Below are 19,587 nucleotides of genomic sequence, written 5' to 3'. Positions count from 1 at the left end.
CTCCTACGTATTCCAGCAATGCTAGGAATCACCAGTAAGAGAGAACAGGAGAGCCCTCAGGTGAGTCAGTAGCAGCAAGGAGTCACTGAACGAACATTTAAACGTCAACTTTATTTCTGGAAATCTTTAAGCATTTAAAGCAATTTGTTAAATTTGAGGCAACTGAGTTAACATTTCACCTGCCAATGTGCATACAAAACTTGTGAAACTAATTTCATTAATTTCACTTTGCTTCTCAGGAATGCCACAGACAATGGAATGGAGTTGCACTGTGCTTAGGCTGCTGCTCAACTGAAAATTGCTGCCACAGTTGGTATGTCTTTTTCCTGAACCAGTGGTTTTTTTGCACTGCCAGGCTGCAGGAATTTCTTGATGCTGGGGATATTGCTCATTCTTGCTTTAAAACTCTACAAAACAAAAAGAAAACATCATTAAGCTTAAGACCAGTGGCAACTCTCAGAGTAACAGTACATTAGGTTACACAAACCTGGTGGCTGGCTCCTTGTGGCTGCATTTTGGGGCCATTTCTCTTTAGAGTGTTTATAATTGATGCTGATGCAGAACTCAATAGCATCCAAAGCATGTTTGAAGACAACTCTAATTTAAGAGGAGCTGTTGACTCTCTTAGAGGGGGGAAGACCTTGCAGAGAGAGCTCCCAAAAAACTAGAAGGCTGGCAGTCACCACCACATTAAATTTAACATGAGTGAATGAATGCTGGGTTCTGCACCTGGAATGCAGGAACCTTTGATGTATATATGGAGAGAGGCTGGAAAGCCACCTCAATGAAAGGGAGCTGGGGTTCTGAATGATGATGAGTTGGACAAAGCCAGCAGTGTGCCTGGCAGCCCAAAGGGCCAACGCACTCTGCAGTGCCTCAGGCCCAGCTCTGCCTCTGGGAGAGGGGAGGGGTTGTCCTGCTCTGCTCTGTGCTGTGCGGCCTCACCTCCAGCACTGTGTGCAGGTTCCACTACCACAATGTAAGAAGGACATAAACCTGTTACTGTGTCCACATGGGGCTACACAAATGGCAAAGTGGCTGGGGGGCAAGAGATAGGAGGAGTAGATGAGGTCCCTTCATGCGTTCAGCCTGAGAGGAGACTTCATGGCAGCTGCAGCTCCTCACAGGGAGCAGTTGCAGTGCTGAGCTCTGCTCTGTGACAGCAGCAGGGCCTGAGGGAATGGCATGGGGAATCTCTCCAGCCAGGGTCAGGCTGGGAATTAAAAATGTTTCTTCACCAGAGGGCAATGGGCATGGCCTAAAGCTGCCAGAATCACAGGAATTTGAAGGGGCCTCGAAAAACCATCTTGTCCAATCCCTCTGCCAGAGCAGGAACACTTACATTAGGTCACACAGGAACACATCCAGGTGGGTTTTGAATGTCTCCAGTGAAAGAGACCCCACAACCTCTCTGGGCAGCCAGTTCCACTGTTCTGTTACTCTTACCGGGAAGAAGTTTTTTCTCAAAATTATGTGGAATCCCCTTTGTTATGGCTTGTATCCAGTGCCCCTTGTCCTATAACTGTATGTCACTGAGCTCCATCCCTCCTGACAATCAACCTTTACATCTTTATAAGCATTAATGATGTCACCCCTCAGATTTCAACAAGCGAAAAAGACACAGCACCCTCAGAATTATCCTACAAGGGAGATGCTCTACTTCCCTAATCATCTTTGTGGCCTTGTGCTGGAATCTCTCAAGGAGTTCCTTGTCCTTCTTGAACTGAGGGGCCCAAAATTGGACACCTATTTCAGAGGTGGTCTCACCAGGGGAGAGGAAAGGGGGAGGAAGCATTCAAGGGGCATTTGGACAATGCTCTCAAACGCTGAATTTGAATTTAGGGCGGGCCCCTGTGGAGCCAGAAACTAGAATCAGGAGCTCTTGTGACTCTATTCAAACTCAAGGTGTTATGGTATTTTAGGAATCTATGCTTCAACCTACTATACATTTCAATACCCTGGTGGCTGAGGTCACAGAAGACCAACATAACTATCGGTATTTCAGGCTGGCCAGTACTACTCAGAGTATTTGCTTTTAATTACACACTCCTTTCCTTCCCCCCCCATATTTTCTCCACCAGTTTAAATCAGTGGCTCTGCTTTGGTTTAATTCCGTTAAAACTGTCTATGCAATTACCTGCAAGAGAGGAAATTTTGCAAGTGCATCAGGCTTCAACTCTTCCAACCACAAAATGTCTTCCAGTAAACTCACATCTGCTTTGCTCATCTTGTTGCCAACAAGAAAGTCATGCCCATGGTCTTTCAAAACCTAGAAACATGGAACAGAAGCAGGTGTAATATGTAGGCATGCCACTTAATGTTACTTAAAGCAAGGTCATTTTTTCATGGAATTGTCCCTGAAGCAAGAAGTAATGAGAACATCTGTACTGCAAGCAGATCACCACTCTGTCATCACAGCCATTCTACATCTGTCCTTTCCCTTCTACAGCTTTTCTTCTCTTTTTCCTGGCAGCTGAGGACTAGCCCTCTTGCCTTCCATTCTGTAGCCCCTGTAATTGAGCACTTCCTCTCTCAGTGTTGGTCTACACATCATGGAACACAACCAGCACTGTACAAAATTTGCAAGAGACGCAAATTCAGCCCAGGCCATTGTAGGAGATCTTGGTCTCTTTCAAATGATAGGTAGCTCCCTTATTTCTCACCTGTTTCTGCTTCAGTTGGGGGAATATTGCACTGGGGCTCTCTGCATGTAGCCCGTGCCTCAGTTTCTTGACACCTTGCTTCCAGCTCACCATCTCCCTTTTTTTCCTTTTTCAGTTACAAAAGGGCCTGCAATCCTTCTTGTGTATGTGTGCTGCAATGCTTCTAATGCATGTTTGGTCAGAGGGTCCTGTGCTTCAGGAGGAGGCTTCAGGTAGAGCCCAGTGCTACTGTGGCTTTTTTCTGAAACAAATGCAGACTGAAACATGGACATCTGTGGAACTCAGTGTGTCCTGGGTTGATGCAGCTCTGCATATCTCCTAGATCTGCAGTGTCTTCTGTCTCCTCTGAGGTGTTCTGTCTCCAGCCTTATCTCACTCCCACCACAGCCAAAGCATTTACATGGAATTTTTCCTTTCCTTTTGTCTGAATAAAAAGATTGTGTAGACCAGGAATGAAGTTTCAGGAAAACAATATTAATTAAGCTACTAAATCATTGCCACGTACCTTCTCAAAGACTGGTAAGTATCTGTTTGTGGCCTTGTCCATAATATTTGCAAGATCTTTCTCCTTTTCATTAGCTGGTTTGAATTCGTGGTACATGATTAACTCAAACAGATCTGCCAATCCTTCCGCATACATGTCAATTCTGAAAGGAACAGATCCAGTTGGTCAAGTCAAAAATAGGAGTTCTGAATATCACAACAGGAACAAGCTTAAACATCAGTAAAAGGCTGTGCTCCATCTTTTTTCACCAGGGCAGACACTTCTGTGCACTAAAAATTTTTCAAACCCAAATACAGAATTGGCATATGTGCATCCAAACCCACTCTAAAACTCTCACCAGGTATGTTCAATTTAACATTAGATTTACACAATTCCTAACAAATATATTGAAATGTTTGACATCTACTGAATAACCTATTTGAACATTCTTGAGATTAAACCATGGAATGCCAGTGCTTTTTTTTTTTTTCCCCTGACAAAGCACTGATCTCTGATCTTCAGAAACTCCCTGCTGCCTTTCTTCTTATCCTATCCACCTATTTATTGCTATTGTACACATCACCTGCACTCACGGTCAACACATGCTCTAAGAAAACTCCCTGAATCTAAACTTCTTGTGAGTTACATGTACGCAGAGATATTCTTGTGTCACACAGAAAAGCAGCACCAGCTACAAGCTAACAAAGGTAGTACTGGTACAGTACAGGGCTCTCTCCTTCAGGTCTTTCCCATGGAGATTGTATTTCCCTGCTATGTAGTTGAGGATGGCTCTGGTCTGCACCAACTTCATCCCATCAATCTCCACCATGGGCACTTGCTGGAACAGCAGGGATCCATCTGGGGAAGAAGACAACAAGGAGATGCTGAGCATCTGTGAATGAAAACCATCTATGGGGACACAGGGAAATAACAAATGTTGGTTTTCATTTGTGGCATGCTTCCTCAATCTCCTTATACAATGTGGGAAAAGTACTTTGGAAACCTGGACTACTGTTAATATTTATGTTCATGTTTAGAGTTAATATACACATCAATATGTTTTTGTGACTCCTACACTGACTTTACATTGGCCGAATAACGGTTGGTGTTTCCCATGATTAGTGCAAGAGCTAAATACAACTTGATATGAGACTGTAGTTGGGTAAATCCCTTCCTGAGGAAGATCAGGATGGCAAATGCCACTCTGAGTTAGATATCTTTGAAAAGACAAGCAATGACCACAGATGTGTAATCTGGTTTGGAGAAAATGTGAGTAACCATGCTCACAGCAATGGAATCTATGGAGAGCAAGATGAGCAACTGACAATGGACTTACACTGACACAAAGAAGGTGCCAGCAGGTGTAGGTGATGGAGTGCTGGCAAAGGTTGCCCAGAGGCTATAGAATCTCTTCCTTGGAGATCTTCAAAAGCTTTCTGGATGTGGTCCTGGGGACCTACTCTGGGTGTTCCTGCTTGAGCAGGAGTCATGCCAGATGGACCCCAGGGTGATGATTACTGTATCTCACTGTTCACTGCAAGGGAGTTGGACTAGATGGCCTTCAAATGTCCCATCCAGCTTCAATGATTCTATGACTACGTGACTCCATACAAGCTAGTCTAGGCTTTCTTCTCAAGAGAAATTAAATTACTCTCACGTTCTAGGACAAACAATTCTATTCATTATTATTATTATTGAATTATTAAAAACCAAGGGAAACTTACCTGTCCTTAACTTTTGGAAATCATCCTTTGATTTCATAATTCTTTCTTCAAACTGTAGGGAATACGGAAGAAAAGCTGTTTTCTGACTGCATGTTTTAACTTTTACTTGTTGTGACACAACAAGGGCCCAAAACACAATGCTGATGGGAATTTTGTTTTCAAAACGCCAAGCCATGTTTTAAAGAATTAGTTTGCCTTTGCCATATTGTCTCTTCATCCCTCTCCCTGCTGAAGCTCATTGCTGTGCTCACATCCACTATTTAGCCTCCATAACTATTCAGAAAGCACTGGTCAGTGTCAGTGGGTGCCATTTTTTTTGCACAGGAGAATTCAATTCCACACCTTTCCTTCATACACACATTCATGGCAGATGCCATGGTGTCAGACTGCCCCACTGCTGCCACCTTTCTCCCAGCAACAACATGGAATGAAATATTGCCAGGAACATTCAACCTCCACTGCCACAACAACAAAATCCACCTCTGACATCATGGGCAGACATAATAAAAAAAGGGGCATTACTTTCAGAGCAGTCCTCCTACACTGATACCAGCACTAATACAAATATAAGCTATTTTGGACACTGAGAGCAAACTAGAGGCCATCAGAAATTGAAGGACTCATCTCCTCAGACCGGAGGAGACAAGTTCTGCTGTGCTGTGGTTTTAACTCATTTCTTTCACTTCTCACCAGGGACAAGGATGTACAATGCTAACAGTGGGACTGACACACGATGCTTGGAAGAGAAACAGGAACTTTGTCATCACAGGCTCGGTTCTGGTTGTGCAATGCATTAAAGGGAGAATCTGAAACTGCAGGTATGTCCCATTACTAACAAAGAATACTATAAACGAGTGTTTGTCACATGCTCTTAGTATAACAACCATATACAAACCTCAACTCCAGCAGCTGCTAGTAGCCACCTTATTGGTTCCATTCGGCCTCGTATATTAGCATAGTGCAGAACCGGCTTCCCAGACATGCTTCCACGTATCTGATGTCCTTCTGTCTAGAATAAAGAACTATCACAAATCAAGCAGGATCAGAATCTGTTCATCAATCTCCAACGGGTTCTCAAGCACTGCTCGAAGTTGTCTTCTTTTAAACCAGTGACTGATAATGCAGGACTCTCATCAAATCAGCAGAGGAGACAAGAGTGAGAACGTATTGGAAAGCAGTACTGTATTTCACACATGCAATTTAGTTAAGGATAACTGCGTACTGACAGCAAGTGGCCCATATCAGAGAACTTGCAAAGCAAAGATTGCATCCAGCCCAAAGCATTCCGCTCAGTCTGAAGATCTGCATAAACTCAGTAATTACTGCAGTTTCTCTGCTGGAGTTTACGGTCCACTATAAAGTGATAGGAAGAATTTTCCCCTCTATCCTCGTTCACATTCATAGAATAAAATCATAGAACCACTAGAGTTAGAAAAGACCTTTAAGATTGTCTTCTCCAACCATGCCCTCTGTATAATCAATGAATTTTAAGATGTTATAACTACAAAATAAACAAGAGAGTTAGGAAAAACAGATTATAATAGCAAAAAGAGAATAGATAGAAAGCTTGCCTGTATCCTGGGCTCACCTACAAAACTCCAAGGAAGCTGGATCTTCAGAGGAGATCCTTCCCCCCTGGTAGCCAGCTCTTAAATGCATCTACAAGAGCTGGAGCCAGGCTCCACCCCTTCCTGCAGCACAGGTGAGTTGCTTTCACCTTGCTCCCAAGGCTGACTCATTGCTCACCTCAGGTGATCAATCAGAGGTTCAGGCTGTGACTCAGCAGTCCCCATACACCCTCTAACCACATCCCTCAGTGCTACATCTGTGCTTTTCTTGAACACCTGCAGGGACTGTGAGTGCGCCTCTTCCCTGGGCAGCCTGTTCTAATACCTCACTGTTATGGCTGAGAATAAATTGTTTTCCTAATATCTGGACCTGCTTTCCTAACCTGAAACTCCTCTGGTGCAACTTGAGGCCAGCACCTTGCCCTGTCAATTATGACCGTGGAGAAGAGGCCGACCCCCACCACGCAACAACCTCCTCTGGTGTTCAAGGCAATAAGGTCTCCCCTGAGCCTCCTCTGCTCCAGACCACACAACCCCATTCCCTCTGCTGCTCCTCATAACACTTGTGCTCCACACCCTCCACAGTTTCACTGGAATTATCTGGATGTGCTCCAGGGACTCAGTGTGTTTGTTACAGGGAGGGACCCAAATCTCAACACTGCATTTAATTAACTCCATTCAGCAGCACTTTCTGGGCCTGGGCACCCAGCCACTTTTTTCCCAGCACGGTGTTTATGCACATCATAAACATACACAGCAGTTACAGTTAATTGCCTGGCAGAGAATGTTCAAAACACAAAACCTTCATGCCATATCGAGGCCCTGGAACGTGTTCAAAGGAGGGCAACGAAGCTGGTGAGGGGTCTGGAACACAGGCCATATGAGGAGAGGCTGAAGGAGCTGGGAATGTTCAGCCTGGAGAAGAGGAGGCTCAGGGGAGACCTTATTGCTCTCTATAACTTCCTGAAGGGAGGTTGTAGTGAGCTGGGGGTCGGCCTCTTCTCTCGTGTCATTAGTGATAGGACCAGGGGGAATGGTTTCAAGCTACGCCAGGGGAAATTCAGGCTGGACATGAGGAAGTATTACTTTTCAGAAAGGGTGGTCAGGCACTGGAATGGACTGCCCAGGGAGGTGGTGGAATCACCGACCCTGGGGATGTTCAAGGAAAGACTGGATGTTGCGTTGAGGGACATGGTTTAGTAGGAGCTATTGGGAATAGGTGAATGGTTGGACTGGGTGATCTTTTAGGTCTTTTCCAACCTTAGTGATTCTATGATTCTATGATTCTATGATCCAAGCAATGGGTTGTCAGCTTCACCAGGAGTACAGAAAGACAGGGTCAAAGCCTTCACTAAAGTCCAGGTAGACCATAGTCACAGACTTTCCCTCATCCTCTTGGCATGTCACTTGGTCATAGAAAGAGAGCAGGTTGGTCAAGCAGGACATTCCTTTCATGAACCCCTGCAGTTTATGCTTGACTCCCTGGCATCTGCACCTTTAAACACCAGTGCACAACAAACACAGCAACAGTGTAGGCAGCACCCACTTTATATTCATGTCACAGTTATGAAAAACAAGTCAACAAACAAGCTGAAGTATGAACTGCAGCAGAAAGCAAATGGCTACAACAAAACATATCCCCCTTGTAAGCAGCATGCCATTGTCTCTAAAACAGCAACCGCTTCACACTTCTGAGATCTAAGCTGATCTCTCTTCAAACTGAGTGCATACAAAGCAGTTAATTATTAATTAATCGTCTGATGCACAAAACCATGTTAGCAAAGAATGCACCTGAAGGTATTAAATTCACAAAATCCATCCACAGACTATAGCATTCAAGTACACAAATCCTCCATGCATATCCAAAAGCCAAAAAGCTTACCTTGCACAGACGGGAACTCGCTCTGAGCTCTCAGCAGCTTTGTCCTGAGGTTATGGAGCTTTTAGCCCCTCCTACACAGCAAATTGCAGACACAACTCTGTTGTTGGGTAACACTGTTTCTTAGTTAAAACATTTAGCTTTAATCACTTATTACCTACAATAGAATTCATCACTAATGCTGACGGTGCACATATGTAATACTTGTGAGAGGTCACCATCGTGTTGGACAAGCGTGACAGAAACAAACTTTATACTTCACATTCTCACAGCGTGGCAACTTGCTACTTAACAATAGTCACCGCTGCCAAAAACCTTCCATAGTTGAAGAAAAAAATAGCATGATTCTAATCCAATTTTAATTAAAATATTTCATGATTTTGCAGTTTTGTACCTGTTTACACAAGTTAGAACAATAATTTCAGCTGGAATCCTTTGTCAGGTTCCTCCCCTTTCTTTAGAGGTAGGGGATGTTCCTTTAGGATATTTTCATCTGAAGAACCTCATTTTTGAAAACAGAAGTGTTTTTTTCTTTCTGAGAAAGAACTACCCTGGATTTGACCTGGGGAAAATGATTGCTGCTAATGAGAGTAGGAGGTGATGAACAAAGATTGCTATCAGGAGATCCAACTGTTTTATTTGATAACTGTGTTGATACCAAAGAGTTTAGTATCTTATGATCTCCTCTGCCCCCAACCTCCTGTCTAATTTCCTGTTTAATCTCTTTGCAACACACGCACCCAAGGTCAGTGTGCTCTGTGAAAAAGTGCTGAATCACCCCAGGCTTGAATGTGGGCCAGGACATTATTCTGCTATTACAGAGAGGGAGAATGAGCTGTAGTTAAAGAATTGAGCTGTTACAGTACAGGGCTTGCTCCTTCTGGTGCTCCTCACAGATGGTGATGGACAGCACAGATTTCCTGCTGCTCTCCATTCAGTAGACCTAAATATGGGTGGGAGAAAACCCTCACCAAGCACCGGAGCCACAGCCAATACCCAAAACAAAGTCAGCAGTTTGCACTCTGGATCATGAGAACAGCTTTTCCATATTGTGAGAACAGCCATTCGCATAGCCTGAGTAGATAGAAACTGAAGGACGGAGGCTTGCATAAATGTAAGCTCAAGAACAGAGTGCAGAGGAGGCCATGGAGCATGTTGTCAATTGAAGACAAGACTGTAGAATAGATGTCTTGTTGTTGAAGATAAGATGGCAAAACAGATACCTCTGCCCAGTGTAACATCAGTGGGAACTCATTTGGGCTACCTTCACTAAGAGGTTGGAAATTTACAGCAAGAATACATCCCACGACCACTACAGATGTTATTTCTGCCCTTGTCCTTAGAACGTAATGAAAGAATGCAGAAATTACGCCTTTAAATACGTACTTGCTGCTTCTCTTGGTGTGCATGTTTGGTGGGAGCAATCCCCCATGCACTCAGCCCTGTAAGAAAGGGAATACCTGCTTGACAAAACTCTTTGTCATGTCAATTTACTTTGATGGTTTTCTCAGCTTCAACTCAAAAAGTCAAAATCTGTCATGTGTGAAGGCATCTGATTTTTAAGTACTTCTCTCTTCAGATGAACAATCAGGTGAAAAAGCTAGGGGAAATCTCTAATATATACCTTAATAACTTAACAGAGAGAATATTCAGCACTGGTGCTGCTGCTGGCCACCACCCCGTTCCCACCGGGGTCTTCCTTTAAAATAATAACACAGATCTATGTAATAACTGGTTTCTCACATACAATACTGATCTCCTGAGCAAGCGTAAGAATGTTTTGCATCATCAAACCTTGTCAGTTTTCCTCTCCCATAAAATGTGTCAGAATTCCCTTGGCTTGGGCTGGAGCTATGCTCAAAAATCCAAGCCAGTCTTTAAAATGTAAGGGAAACTGGTGCATGCACAAACTGCACTGTGTTACTGTATTGATAGGAGGAGGAGGGAATGTAGGGAAGGGAGCTTCAGCTGTGACTAAGGAGACCTGCAGGGATATGCCCGGCCCTGCCTTGTTGCACACACAAAGCACACATCTGGTGTTCTGTATCATTCAAACCACCTGGGGACTTCTTGGATTTTCTGAACTGTCACTCCATGTGTTCAGCACACCTAAAATGCAACTCACACATTCAATCCCACAACACATTTCTCATGACTTCCACCCTCATAATCCGGCTGGGTAGGTATTAACCAAACAATCTTTTACACTCAAGGATAAGTTTGCACAAATAGCCCTGCAGTTATCAGTAACATAGCTCCAGGGAGTTACCTGCTCACTGTTGCCTTTAAAGCTCTCTCTGCACATTCACATCACGACTCTCTCCTCAGGAGCACATCCCCTGCTTTGAGATTTTCTTCTCTCTAGCTTGCTCCCTTTCTCTCTGCTGCTTAGCTTGCAGTTACGGTTTGGGTCTTCTTGGCAATAAACGGTCTGACTTTGAGTACAGAAACACCCATGTCCTCGGAAGCTCATTATGTTGGGTGCTATCTTCAACATGCTCTATGAGGAAGAGCCCAGGCTTTGCAGAACTCTGCCCAAGCAACAGGGGCTCCAAACCTCTGCTCAGCTAACAGCTTGCGCCCTGGGGATTCCCAGACATTTCAGTCTCCTTCAGCAAAGTTCTCCTTTCACATAAATAGGTGCTTGATAAGAAGGACCTGATAAAGTCTTGACAAATTGAACTGGAGCTGCTTGATGCCTAACAAATACCTCAACAGCCATAAGCTATTTAGGAAAGTGCCAAGTTACGGCTACATTGCATGCACACACAGAAGACCACAATCTATGCTCTATTTCTCTCTCCTCTAAGGGGATGACTTGCACTACTCCAATAAAAGTAGTGCTCCCAAACAGCATTTCTTTCAGAATTACTTCATTCCATGGTGCTCCAGAAATAGGCGATGGTCTCCTGAGGACAGAGCTGCACTCGGGGCCCTCACACCATGGACCAGCACTGGACGAGCACTGCAACCTCCAACTTGTGCGTACAGGCTGGGAAATGCACTACAAGGGCAGGCTAGCTAAGCAGAAAGAGAAAACTTCCCTGACCTTCCCCAAAGCACAGGGACAGCTGGTAAAAAGCAACCCAGCCAAAGCCACGCTCGCCAGCGTCAGCAAAAGAACCCCTGTACCAGGCTGCACTTGTCCATCACAGCTCCCTCACACGCCGGCCAAGGCCTGAAGCTCTGGGGCACGAGAGGAAGAGCAGAGATCTTCCAGCAACGGCACCGCTGAGGGACCAGCTCTGGGCTTTGGGCTCAACACCTACTGTGCTGGCACCGTGCTGAACGGATTCTGTTACCGCTCTGCAACACACCTCCTTGGAAAGCATCGACTCACATCTGCGTAGCAAACGTGTACCTTTCCTGAGCAGCACTGCTGGGCCCAAAGAGAGTCACAAACCACCCTGTCCCTGTCCCCGCGGCCCCAGCCCAATAGGTCCCGCTCCCAGCGCCGCTGCCCTGGCGGAACTGCTCCCTCGGCCGGAACACCCGACCTGGCCGCCTCCCCAAAGCTCGGCCCGAACCCAGCGCACCTCCCCGCCGCCAGTACCGCCGCTGCAGCCCCGCAGCTCCAGACCCGTCCTGGAGTCCCGTGCCGGACGTGGGCGGCCCCGGGAGGCTCCGTGCTGCCGGGTGCTGAGGGGCGGGGCGCATGAGAAGCTGAAACGGCTTCGGCTCGGCGCCAGCGAGGTATCAACAGGGCTTTCATCAAAAACCCAAAGCGCAGGGCCGGGGCAGCCCTTGGAAAGAGGCTTAGCTAAAAGCAGGTGGCGATAGCAGGAGCTTCAGGGCCTGGAGGTGGCCCAGCTTCACGCTGGCAGCGCTACAACATCCACATCTTTCTGGTTTCTGCTGCTGCGTTTACACACACACGTGGGTGACGAGCTGAGCACGGAGTTACGTACTCCACTTCCTTGCTGGCCTCTCAGTACAGCTGGATTTCAGGGACTGTCACACACAGCTCAAAACTGAGTTCACTATCAGCTGGCAGCAGTCAAGGCAAAGCTACCTGTGTCAGGGCCCTGCTACTGCCTGAGGCCAGGCAGACACCTCCTTCCTCAGCCATAACAGCTTCTCAACTCTACAGCTGCCCTCAAGCATTCCTCTTTCAATCGAGTGCTCATGGCAGGCAGCCACAGCTGAGTTTGCTAAAGGAGGTATTGGAGAAGCAGGCGTACAAGAGGCTGAAATGCTACTGACAAAACAGAAGTGCAGCAGAACCACGATCCCAACGTACACCAAGCCGAGGAACAGCTCAGTTCAGAGGAAAGCTGAATTCAAACAGTTCATCTCCCTTAGGCCAGAACCTGCAGGTTCTGCCAAGCTCTTTCCAGGACAGGCACGTTGTCCACTGTTCAGGCTAAGCTCCTACGTATTCCAGCAATGCTAGGAATCACCAGTAAGAGAGAACAGGAGAGCCCTCAGGTGAGTCAGTAGCAGCAAGGAGTCACTGAACGAACATTTAAACGTCAACTTTATTTCTGGAAATCTTTAAGCATTTAAAGCAATTTGTTAAATTTGAGACAACTGAGTTAACATTTCACCTGCCAATGTGCATACAAAACTTGTGAAACTAATTTCATTAATTTCACTTTGCTTCTCAGGAATGCCACAGACAATGGAATGGAGTTGCACTGTGCTTAGGCTGCTGCTCAAATGAAAATTGCTACCACAGTTGGTATGTCTTTTTCCTGTGGACGTGGTTTCCTTGGGCTGCCAGGCTGCAGGAATTTCTTGATGCTGGGGATATTGCTCATTCTTGCTTTAAAACTCTACAAAACAAAAAGAAAACATCACTACGCTTAAGACCAATGGCAACTCTCAGAGTAACAGTACATTGGGTTACATGAGCCTGGTGGCTGCATTTTGGGGCCATTTCTCTTTAGAGTGTTTATAAATGATGCAAATGCAGAACTCAGACGCATCCAAAGTAGGTTTATGGACGATCCAAAGTTAAAGGAGCACTTGACACTCCAAGAGGTGGGGAGACCTTGCAGAGAGAGCTCCCAAAAAACTGGAAGGCTGGTAGTAGCCCACTACAGAGTTTAACATGAGTGAATGAATGCTGGATTTTGCACCTGAGATGTGGCAACATCAGATTATTGGTATGTAGAGTGGGAGTAGAGAGGCTGGAGAGCAGCCCAAAGAAAAGGGGTCTGTAATTCCCGCTGATGATGAAGTTGATGACATGTTGGACAAAGCCAGCAGTGTGCCTGGCAGCCCAAAGGGCCAACGCACCTTGCGGTGCCTCAGGCCCAGCGCTGCCTCTGGGAGAGGGGAGGGGTTGTCCTGCTCTGCTCTGTGCTGTGCGGCCTCACCTCCAGCACTGTGTGCAGGTTTGGCTGCCACAATGTAAGAAGGACATAAACCTCTTACAGCATCCACATGGGGCTACACAAATGGCAAAGTATTTGGAGAGCAAGAGATAGGAGGACTTCATGGCCCTGCAGCTCCTTACAAGGAGCAACTGCAGTGCTGAGCTCTGCTCTGTGACAGCAGCAGGGCCGGAGGGAATGGCATGGGGAATCTCTCCAGCCAGGGTCAGGCTGGGAATTTAAAAAAGGTTCTTCACCAGAGGGCAATGGGCATGGAACAGGCAGCCCAGGGCAGTGGGCCTGAGTTCAAGGAGTGTTTGATTTCAGACAATGGGTTGAATTTCAGGTGATCCTCTGTGGAGCCAGGAGCTGGAATCAGGAGCTCTTGTGACTCTATTCAAACTCAAGGTATTAAGGGATTTTAGGAATCTATGCTTCAACCTACTATACATTTCAATACCCTGGTGGCTGAAGTGACACCATAACTATCAGTATTTCAGGCTGGCCAGTACCACTCAGAGTATTTGACTTTTCTTAGCCACCCAAACCCGTATTTTCTCAACCAGTTTAAATCAGTGGCTCTGCTGTGGTTTATTTCCGTTAAAACTGTCTATGCAATTACCTGCAAGAGAGGAAATTTTGCAAGTGCATCAGCCTTGAACTCTTCCACCACTAAAATGGTTTCCAGTAAATTCACATCCGCTCTGCTCATCTTGTTGCCAACAAGAAAGTCATGCCCATGGTCTTTCAAAACCTAGAAACATGGAACAGAAGCAGGTGTGATATGTAGGCATGCCACTTATTGTTACTTAAAGCAAGGTCATTTTTTCATGGAATTGTCCCTGAAGCAAGAAGAAGTAATGAGAACATCTGTACTGCAAGCAGATCACCACTCTGTCATCACAGCCATTCTACATCTGTCCTTTCCCTTCTACAGCTTTTCTTTTTCTTTTTCCTGGCAGCTGTTTCTTGACATCCTGCTTCCAAGCTCACCCATCTTCTCCTTTTTTTTTTTTTTCTTTTCCTTTCTTTTCCAATTGTAAAAGGGCTTGCAATCCTTCTTCTGTATGTGTGCTGCAATGCTTCTAATGCATGTTTGGTCAGAGGGTCCTGTGCTTCAGGAGGAGGCTTCAGGTAGAACCCAGTGCTACTGTGGCTTTTTTCTGAAACAAATGCAGACTGAAACATGGACATCTGTGGAACTCAGTGTGTCCTGGGTTGATGCAGCTCTGCATATCTCCTAGATCTGCAGTGTCTTCTGTCTCCTCTGAGGTGTTCTGTCTCCAGCCTTATCTCACTCCCACCACAGCCAAAGCATTTACATGGAATTTTTCCTTTCCTTTTGTCTGAATAAAAAGATTGTGTAGACCAGGAATGAAGTTTCAGGAAAACAATATTAATTAAGCTACTAAATCATTGCCACGTACCTTCTCAAAGGCTGGTAAGTATCTATTTGTGGCCTTGTCCATAATATTTGCAAGATCTTTCTCCTTTTCATTAGCTGGTTTGTAGTCATGGTTCATGATTAACTCATACAGATCTGCCATTGCTTCCACATACATGTCAATTCTGAAAGGAACAGATCCAGTTGGTCAAATCAAATATAGGAGATCTGAATAGCACAAAAGAAACTAGCTTGAACCCAACAGTAAAAGGCTGTGCTCCTTCTTTTTTCAACAGGAGTAATACTTCTCATATATAATACTTCTCAGCATATAATCCTTTTCAAACCCAATTAAAGAATTTGCATGTGTGTTTATACAATTTCTAATAAATATCCTGAAATCATAGAATCACAAGGTTGGAAAAGACCTACAAGATTCTCTAGTCCAACCATCCTCCCATTCCCAATGCTACCACAAGCTACTAAACCATATCTCGTAGCTCCTCATCCATACACCTTTTGAACACTGCCAGGGACAGTGACTCCACCACCTCCCTGAGTGAATGTCTGACCTCTATTGAATAATGTACGGAATAGCCTATTAACAATCTTCAGGTTAAACCATGGAATGCCAGTGCTTTTTTTTTTTCCCCTGATAAAGCACTGATCTCTGATCTTCAGAAACTCCCTGCTGCCTTTCTTCTTATCCTATCCACCTATTTATTGCTATTGTACACATCACCTGCACTCACGGTCAACACATGCTCTAAGAAAACTCCCTGAATCTAAACTTCTTGTGAGTTACATGTACGCAGAGATATTCTTGTGTCACACAGAAAAGCAGCACCAGCTACAAGCTAACAAAGGTAGTACTGGTACAGTACAGGGCTCTCTCCTTCAGGTCTTTCCCGTAGAGATTGTATTTCCCTGCTATGTAGTTGAGGATGGCTCTGGTCTGCACCAACTTCATCCCATCAATCTCCACCATGGGCACTTGCTGGAACAGCAGGGATCCATCTGGGGAAGAAGAAGATAAGGAGATGCTGAGCATCTGTGACCGAAGACCATCTATGGGGACACAGGAAAATAACCAATGTTGTTTTTCATTTGTGGCATGCTTCCTCAATCTCCTTATACAATGTGGGAAAAGTACTTTGGAAACCTGGACTACTGTTAATATTTATGTTCATGTTTAGAGTTAATATACACATCAATATGTCTTTGTGACTCCTACACTGACTTTACATTGGCCAAATAACGGTTGGTGTTTCCCATGATTAGTGCAAGAGCTAAATACAACTTGATATGAGACTGTAGTTGGGTAAATCCCTTCCTGAGGAAGATCAGGATGGCAAATGCCACTCTGAGTTAGATATCTTTGAAAAGACAAGCAATGACCACAGATGCGTAATTTGGTTTGGAGAAACCATGCTCACAGCAATGGAATCTATAGAGGGCAATGTGAGTCGCTGCAAGGAAAACAGGACCACACCTGTGCAGGTTAAACTCAGAAATCTAGAACTCTGGCTCCATACAGATTATCAAACAACAGCTTTGTGGGCAGCCTAAAATATGAATGAATTTCATGATGATGTGACTGGAGAAAATGCACAGACATGGGGTAACTGGCAATGGGTTCATACTGATACAGAGAAGGTGCCACGTGAACACCAGGAAACACAGTTACTGTGTGGGTCATGGGGTGCTGGCAGAGTTTGCCCAGAGTCTGTGGAGTCTCTTCCTTGGAGATCTTCAAAAGCTGCCTGGATGTGGTCCTGGGGACCTACTCTGGGTATCCCTGCTTGAGCAGGAGTTGTGCCAGATGGACCCTGAGGTGATGCTTACTACAGCACATGTCTGTCTGTCTGTACCAGCCAATCTAGGTTTTCCAAGAAACAAAAGTTAACTCTCGTGATCTAGGACAAACAAATTCTAATCATCATTATTATTGAATTATTAAAAAACTAAAGGAAAATTACCTGTCCTTAACTTTCGGAGATCTTCCTTTGTTTCCACAAATCTTTCTTCAAACTGCAGGGAATACAGAAGAAAAATTGTATTCTGATTTCATGTTTTAACTTCTGCTCGTGATGACACAAGGGCCCAAACACAATGCAGCAGAAATGCCAAATCGGGTTTTAAGGAATTAGCTAGCCTTTGCCATATTGTCTCCTAATACCTCTGCCATTCCATTCATAGATCTTCTGGGCATGCTAAGGTTGCTCCAAAAGTGTTGCCTCCATTCCCTCCTCCCCCCCATGGAAACTGCAATTCATATAAAGAGCAGAAGAACACTGTTTAGTAGAATAAAATATCACCAAGATAACACTGCACTTCAAAACAGTCACCATCATTAGCTGTGAGTTTTCCTCAGTGATGAACAAGAGTCTGCATGCCTTGTTAGTAAAAATATGCACGACCATCTGAAATATGGCTAGTCTTCCACATCACTGTTGAAAACTGCTGAAGCTCATTGCTGTGCTCACATCCACTATTTAGCCTCCATAACTATTCAGAAAGCACTGGTCAGTGCCAATGGGCACCATTTTTTCTGCATGGGGGAATTCAATTCCACACCTTTCCTTCATACGCACATTGACGGCGGATGCCATGGTGGCAGCAGAGGGGCAGTCTGACATCTTTCTCCCAGCAACAACATGGAATGAAATATTGCCAGGAACATTCAACCTCCACTGCCACAACAACAAAATCCACCTCTGACATCATGGGCAAACATAATAAAAAAAGGGGCATTACTTTCAGAGCAGTCCTCCTACACTGATACCAGCACTAATATAAATATAAGCTATTTTGGACACTGAGAACAAACTAGAGGCCATCAGAAATTGAAGGACTCATCTCCTCAGACCGGAGGAGACAAGTTCTGCTGTGCTGTGGTTTTAACTCATTTCTTTCACTTCTCACCAGGGACAAGGATGTACAATGCTAACAGTGGGACTGACACACGATGCTTGGAAGAGAAACAGGAACTTTGTCATCACAGGCTTGGTTCTGGTTGTGCAGTGCATTAAAGGGAGAATCTGAAACTGCTGGTATGTCCCATTATTAATAAAGAATACTATAAACGAGTGTTTGTCACGTGCTCTTAGTATAACAACCATATACAAACCTCAACTCCAGCAGCTGCTAGTAGCCACTTCACTGGTTCCATTCGGCCTCGTACACTGACATAGTGCAGAACTGGCTTCCCAGACATGTCTCGACGTATCTGATTTCCTGATAGATAAAACAAAGGACTATCACAAATCAAGCAGGATCAGAATCTGTTCATCAATCTCCAACGGGTTCTCAAGCACCGCTCAAAGTTGTCTTCTTTTAAACCAGTGACTCAGCAATCCCCATACACCCTCTAACCACGTCCCTCAGTGCTACATCTGTGCTCTTCTTGAACACCTGCAGGGACTGTGAGTGCGCCTCTTCCCTGGGCAGCCTGTTCTAATACCTCACTGTTATGGCTGAGAATAAATTGTTTTCCTAATATCTGGACCTGCTTTCCTAACCTGAAACTCCTCTGGTGCAACTTGAGGCCAGCACCTTGCCCTGTCAATTATGACCGTGGAGAAGAGGCCGACCCCCACCACGCAACAACCTCCTCTGGTGTTCAAGGCAATAAGGTCTCCCCTGAGCCTCCTCTGCTCCAGACCACACAACCCCATTCCCTCTGCTGCTCCTCATAACACTTGTGCTCCACACCCTCCACAGTTTCACTGGAATTATCTGGATGTGCTCCAGGGACTCAGTGTGTTTGTTACAGGGAGGGACCCAAATCTCAACACTGCATTATCTCCATTCAGCAGCACTCTCTGGGTCCGGACACCCAGCCTCTTCTTTAACCAGCACAGTGTATGTCTGTCCAAGCAATGGATTGCCAGCTTCACCACTGAGAGACTGTCAAAGCCTTCACTGAAGACCAGGTAGACCATATTCACAGACTTTCCCTCATCCTCTTGGCATGTCACTTGGTCATAGAAAGAGAGCAGGTTGGTCAAGCAGGATGTTGCTTACATGAACTCTTGCAGTTTATGCCTGAATCCTTCCTTGTCCAGAACAAGCCATGTGATAGAACTTAAGCTGCTCTGTGACCTTCCCTGATACAGAGGTCAGGCAGACGGAACTACAGTTTGCTGGATCATCTTTCCAACCCTTCTAGTAGATCCTAAGCATCACCCTACAAGCCTTCAGGCTTCTGGAACATCCCTGGTTGTCCAGAACAGCTGAGAAACAACTAAAAGCAGCTTGACAAGCTGTTCCACTAACTTCCTCCATAACCTCAGGTGGCTACCTTCTGGCTCCATGGACTTGAAACAGTGCAGGGGACCTGCAGGTTGCTAACCACTTCCTCCTGAATTCTGGGGCTTTATGCTGCTCCCCATCTTGGTCTTCCAGCTCACAGGGCTCAGTACTCTGCCCATAACTGCTCTGACTATTGAAGACAGAAATAAAGAAGGTATTAAAATCCTCAGACTTTTTCTCACCCTCACTGGTAATGTTGCCTGTCACATCCACTAAAGGATGGAGATTCCTCCTTTACAAGGTAGAGAACTGT

The 19,587-nt window shown here is 45.2% G+C and overlaps 2 protein-coding genes across 2 annotated transcripts; both read right to left on the bottom strand.

Moving 5' to 3' along the window:
- Nucleotides 1–287: 287 nt before the first annotated feature.
- On the bottom strand, nt 288–5,853 carry LOC306958834 (glutathione S-transferase-like; the record flags this gene model as incomplete). The annotated part of the gene is made up of 6 exons (XM_079550420.1): nt 288–407; nt 2,138–2,269; nt 3,169–3,310; nt 3,873–4,005; nt 4,872–4,923; nt 5,767–5,853. 6 exons carry the CDS (start codon nt 5,851–5,853, stop codon nt 288–290), a joined length of 666 nt encoding a protein of 221 aa, XP_079406546.1.
- Nucleotides 5,854–12,854: 7,001 nt separating this feature from the next.
- Nucleotides 12,855–18,252, bottom strand: LOC306958837 (glutathione S-transferase-like). The gene is made up of 6 exons (XM_079550423.1): nt 18,151–18,252; nt 17,000–17,051; nt 15,905–16,037; nt 15,064–15,205; nt 14,259–14,390; nt 12,855–13,093 (listed from the first exon to the last, which is right to left on the bottom strand). The coding sequence occupies exons 1-6, from the start codon at nt 18,235–18,237 to the stop codon at nt 12,974–12,976; spliced, it is 666 nt and encodes a 221-aa protein (XP_079406549.1). The 5' UTR covers nt 18,238–18,252; the 3' UTR covers nt 12,855–12,973.
- Between the last annotated feature and the right edge of the window lie 1,335 nt (nt 18,253–19,587).

The sequence above is a fragment of the Tetrao urogallus genome, assembly GCF_951394365.1.
Source record: "Tetrao urogallus genome assembly, chromosome: 2".
In the NCBI taxonomy this organism is placed as follows: Eukaryota; Metazoa; Chordata; class Aves; order Galliformes; family Phasianidae; genus Tetrao; species Tetrao urogallus.
The sequence above is the reverse complement of the archived record's forward strand: the minus strand, read 5'-3'. Positions and strand labels throughout refer to the sequence as shown.

Coding starts and splice junctions, on each gene's coding strand:
- LOC306958837 (XM_079550423.1), bottom strand. CDS start 18,237: ATGTCTGGGAAGCCAGTTCTGCACTATGTCAGTGTACGAGGCCGAATG. Junction 15,206..15,904: donor GACCTGAAGGAGAGAGCCCT/GTACTGTACCAG, acceptor TGTTCCTTTCAG/AATTGACATGTATGTGGAAG. Junction 14,391..15,063: donor ACTTACCAGCCTTTGAGAAG/GTACGTGGCAAT, acceptor CCATGTTTCTAG/GTTTTGAAAGACCATGGGCA.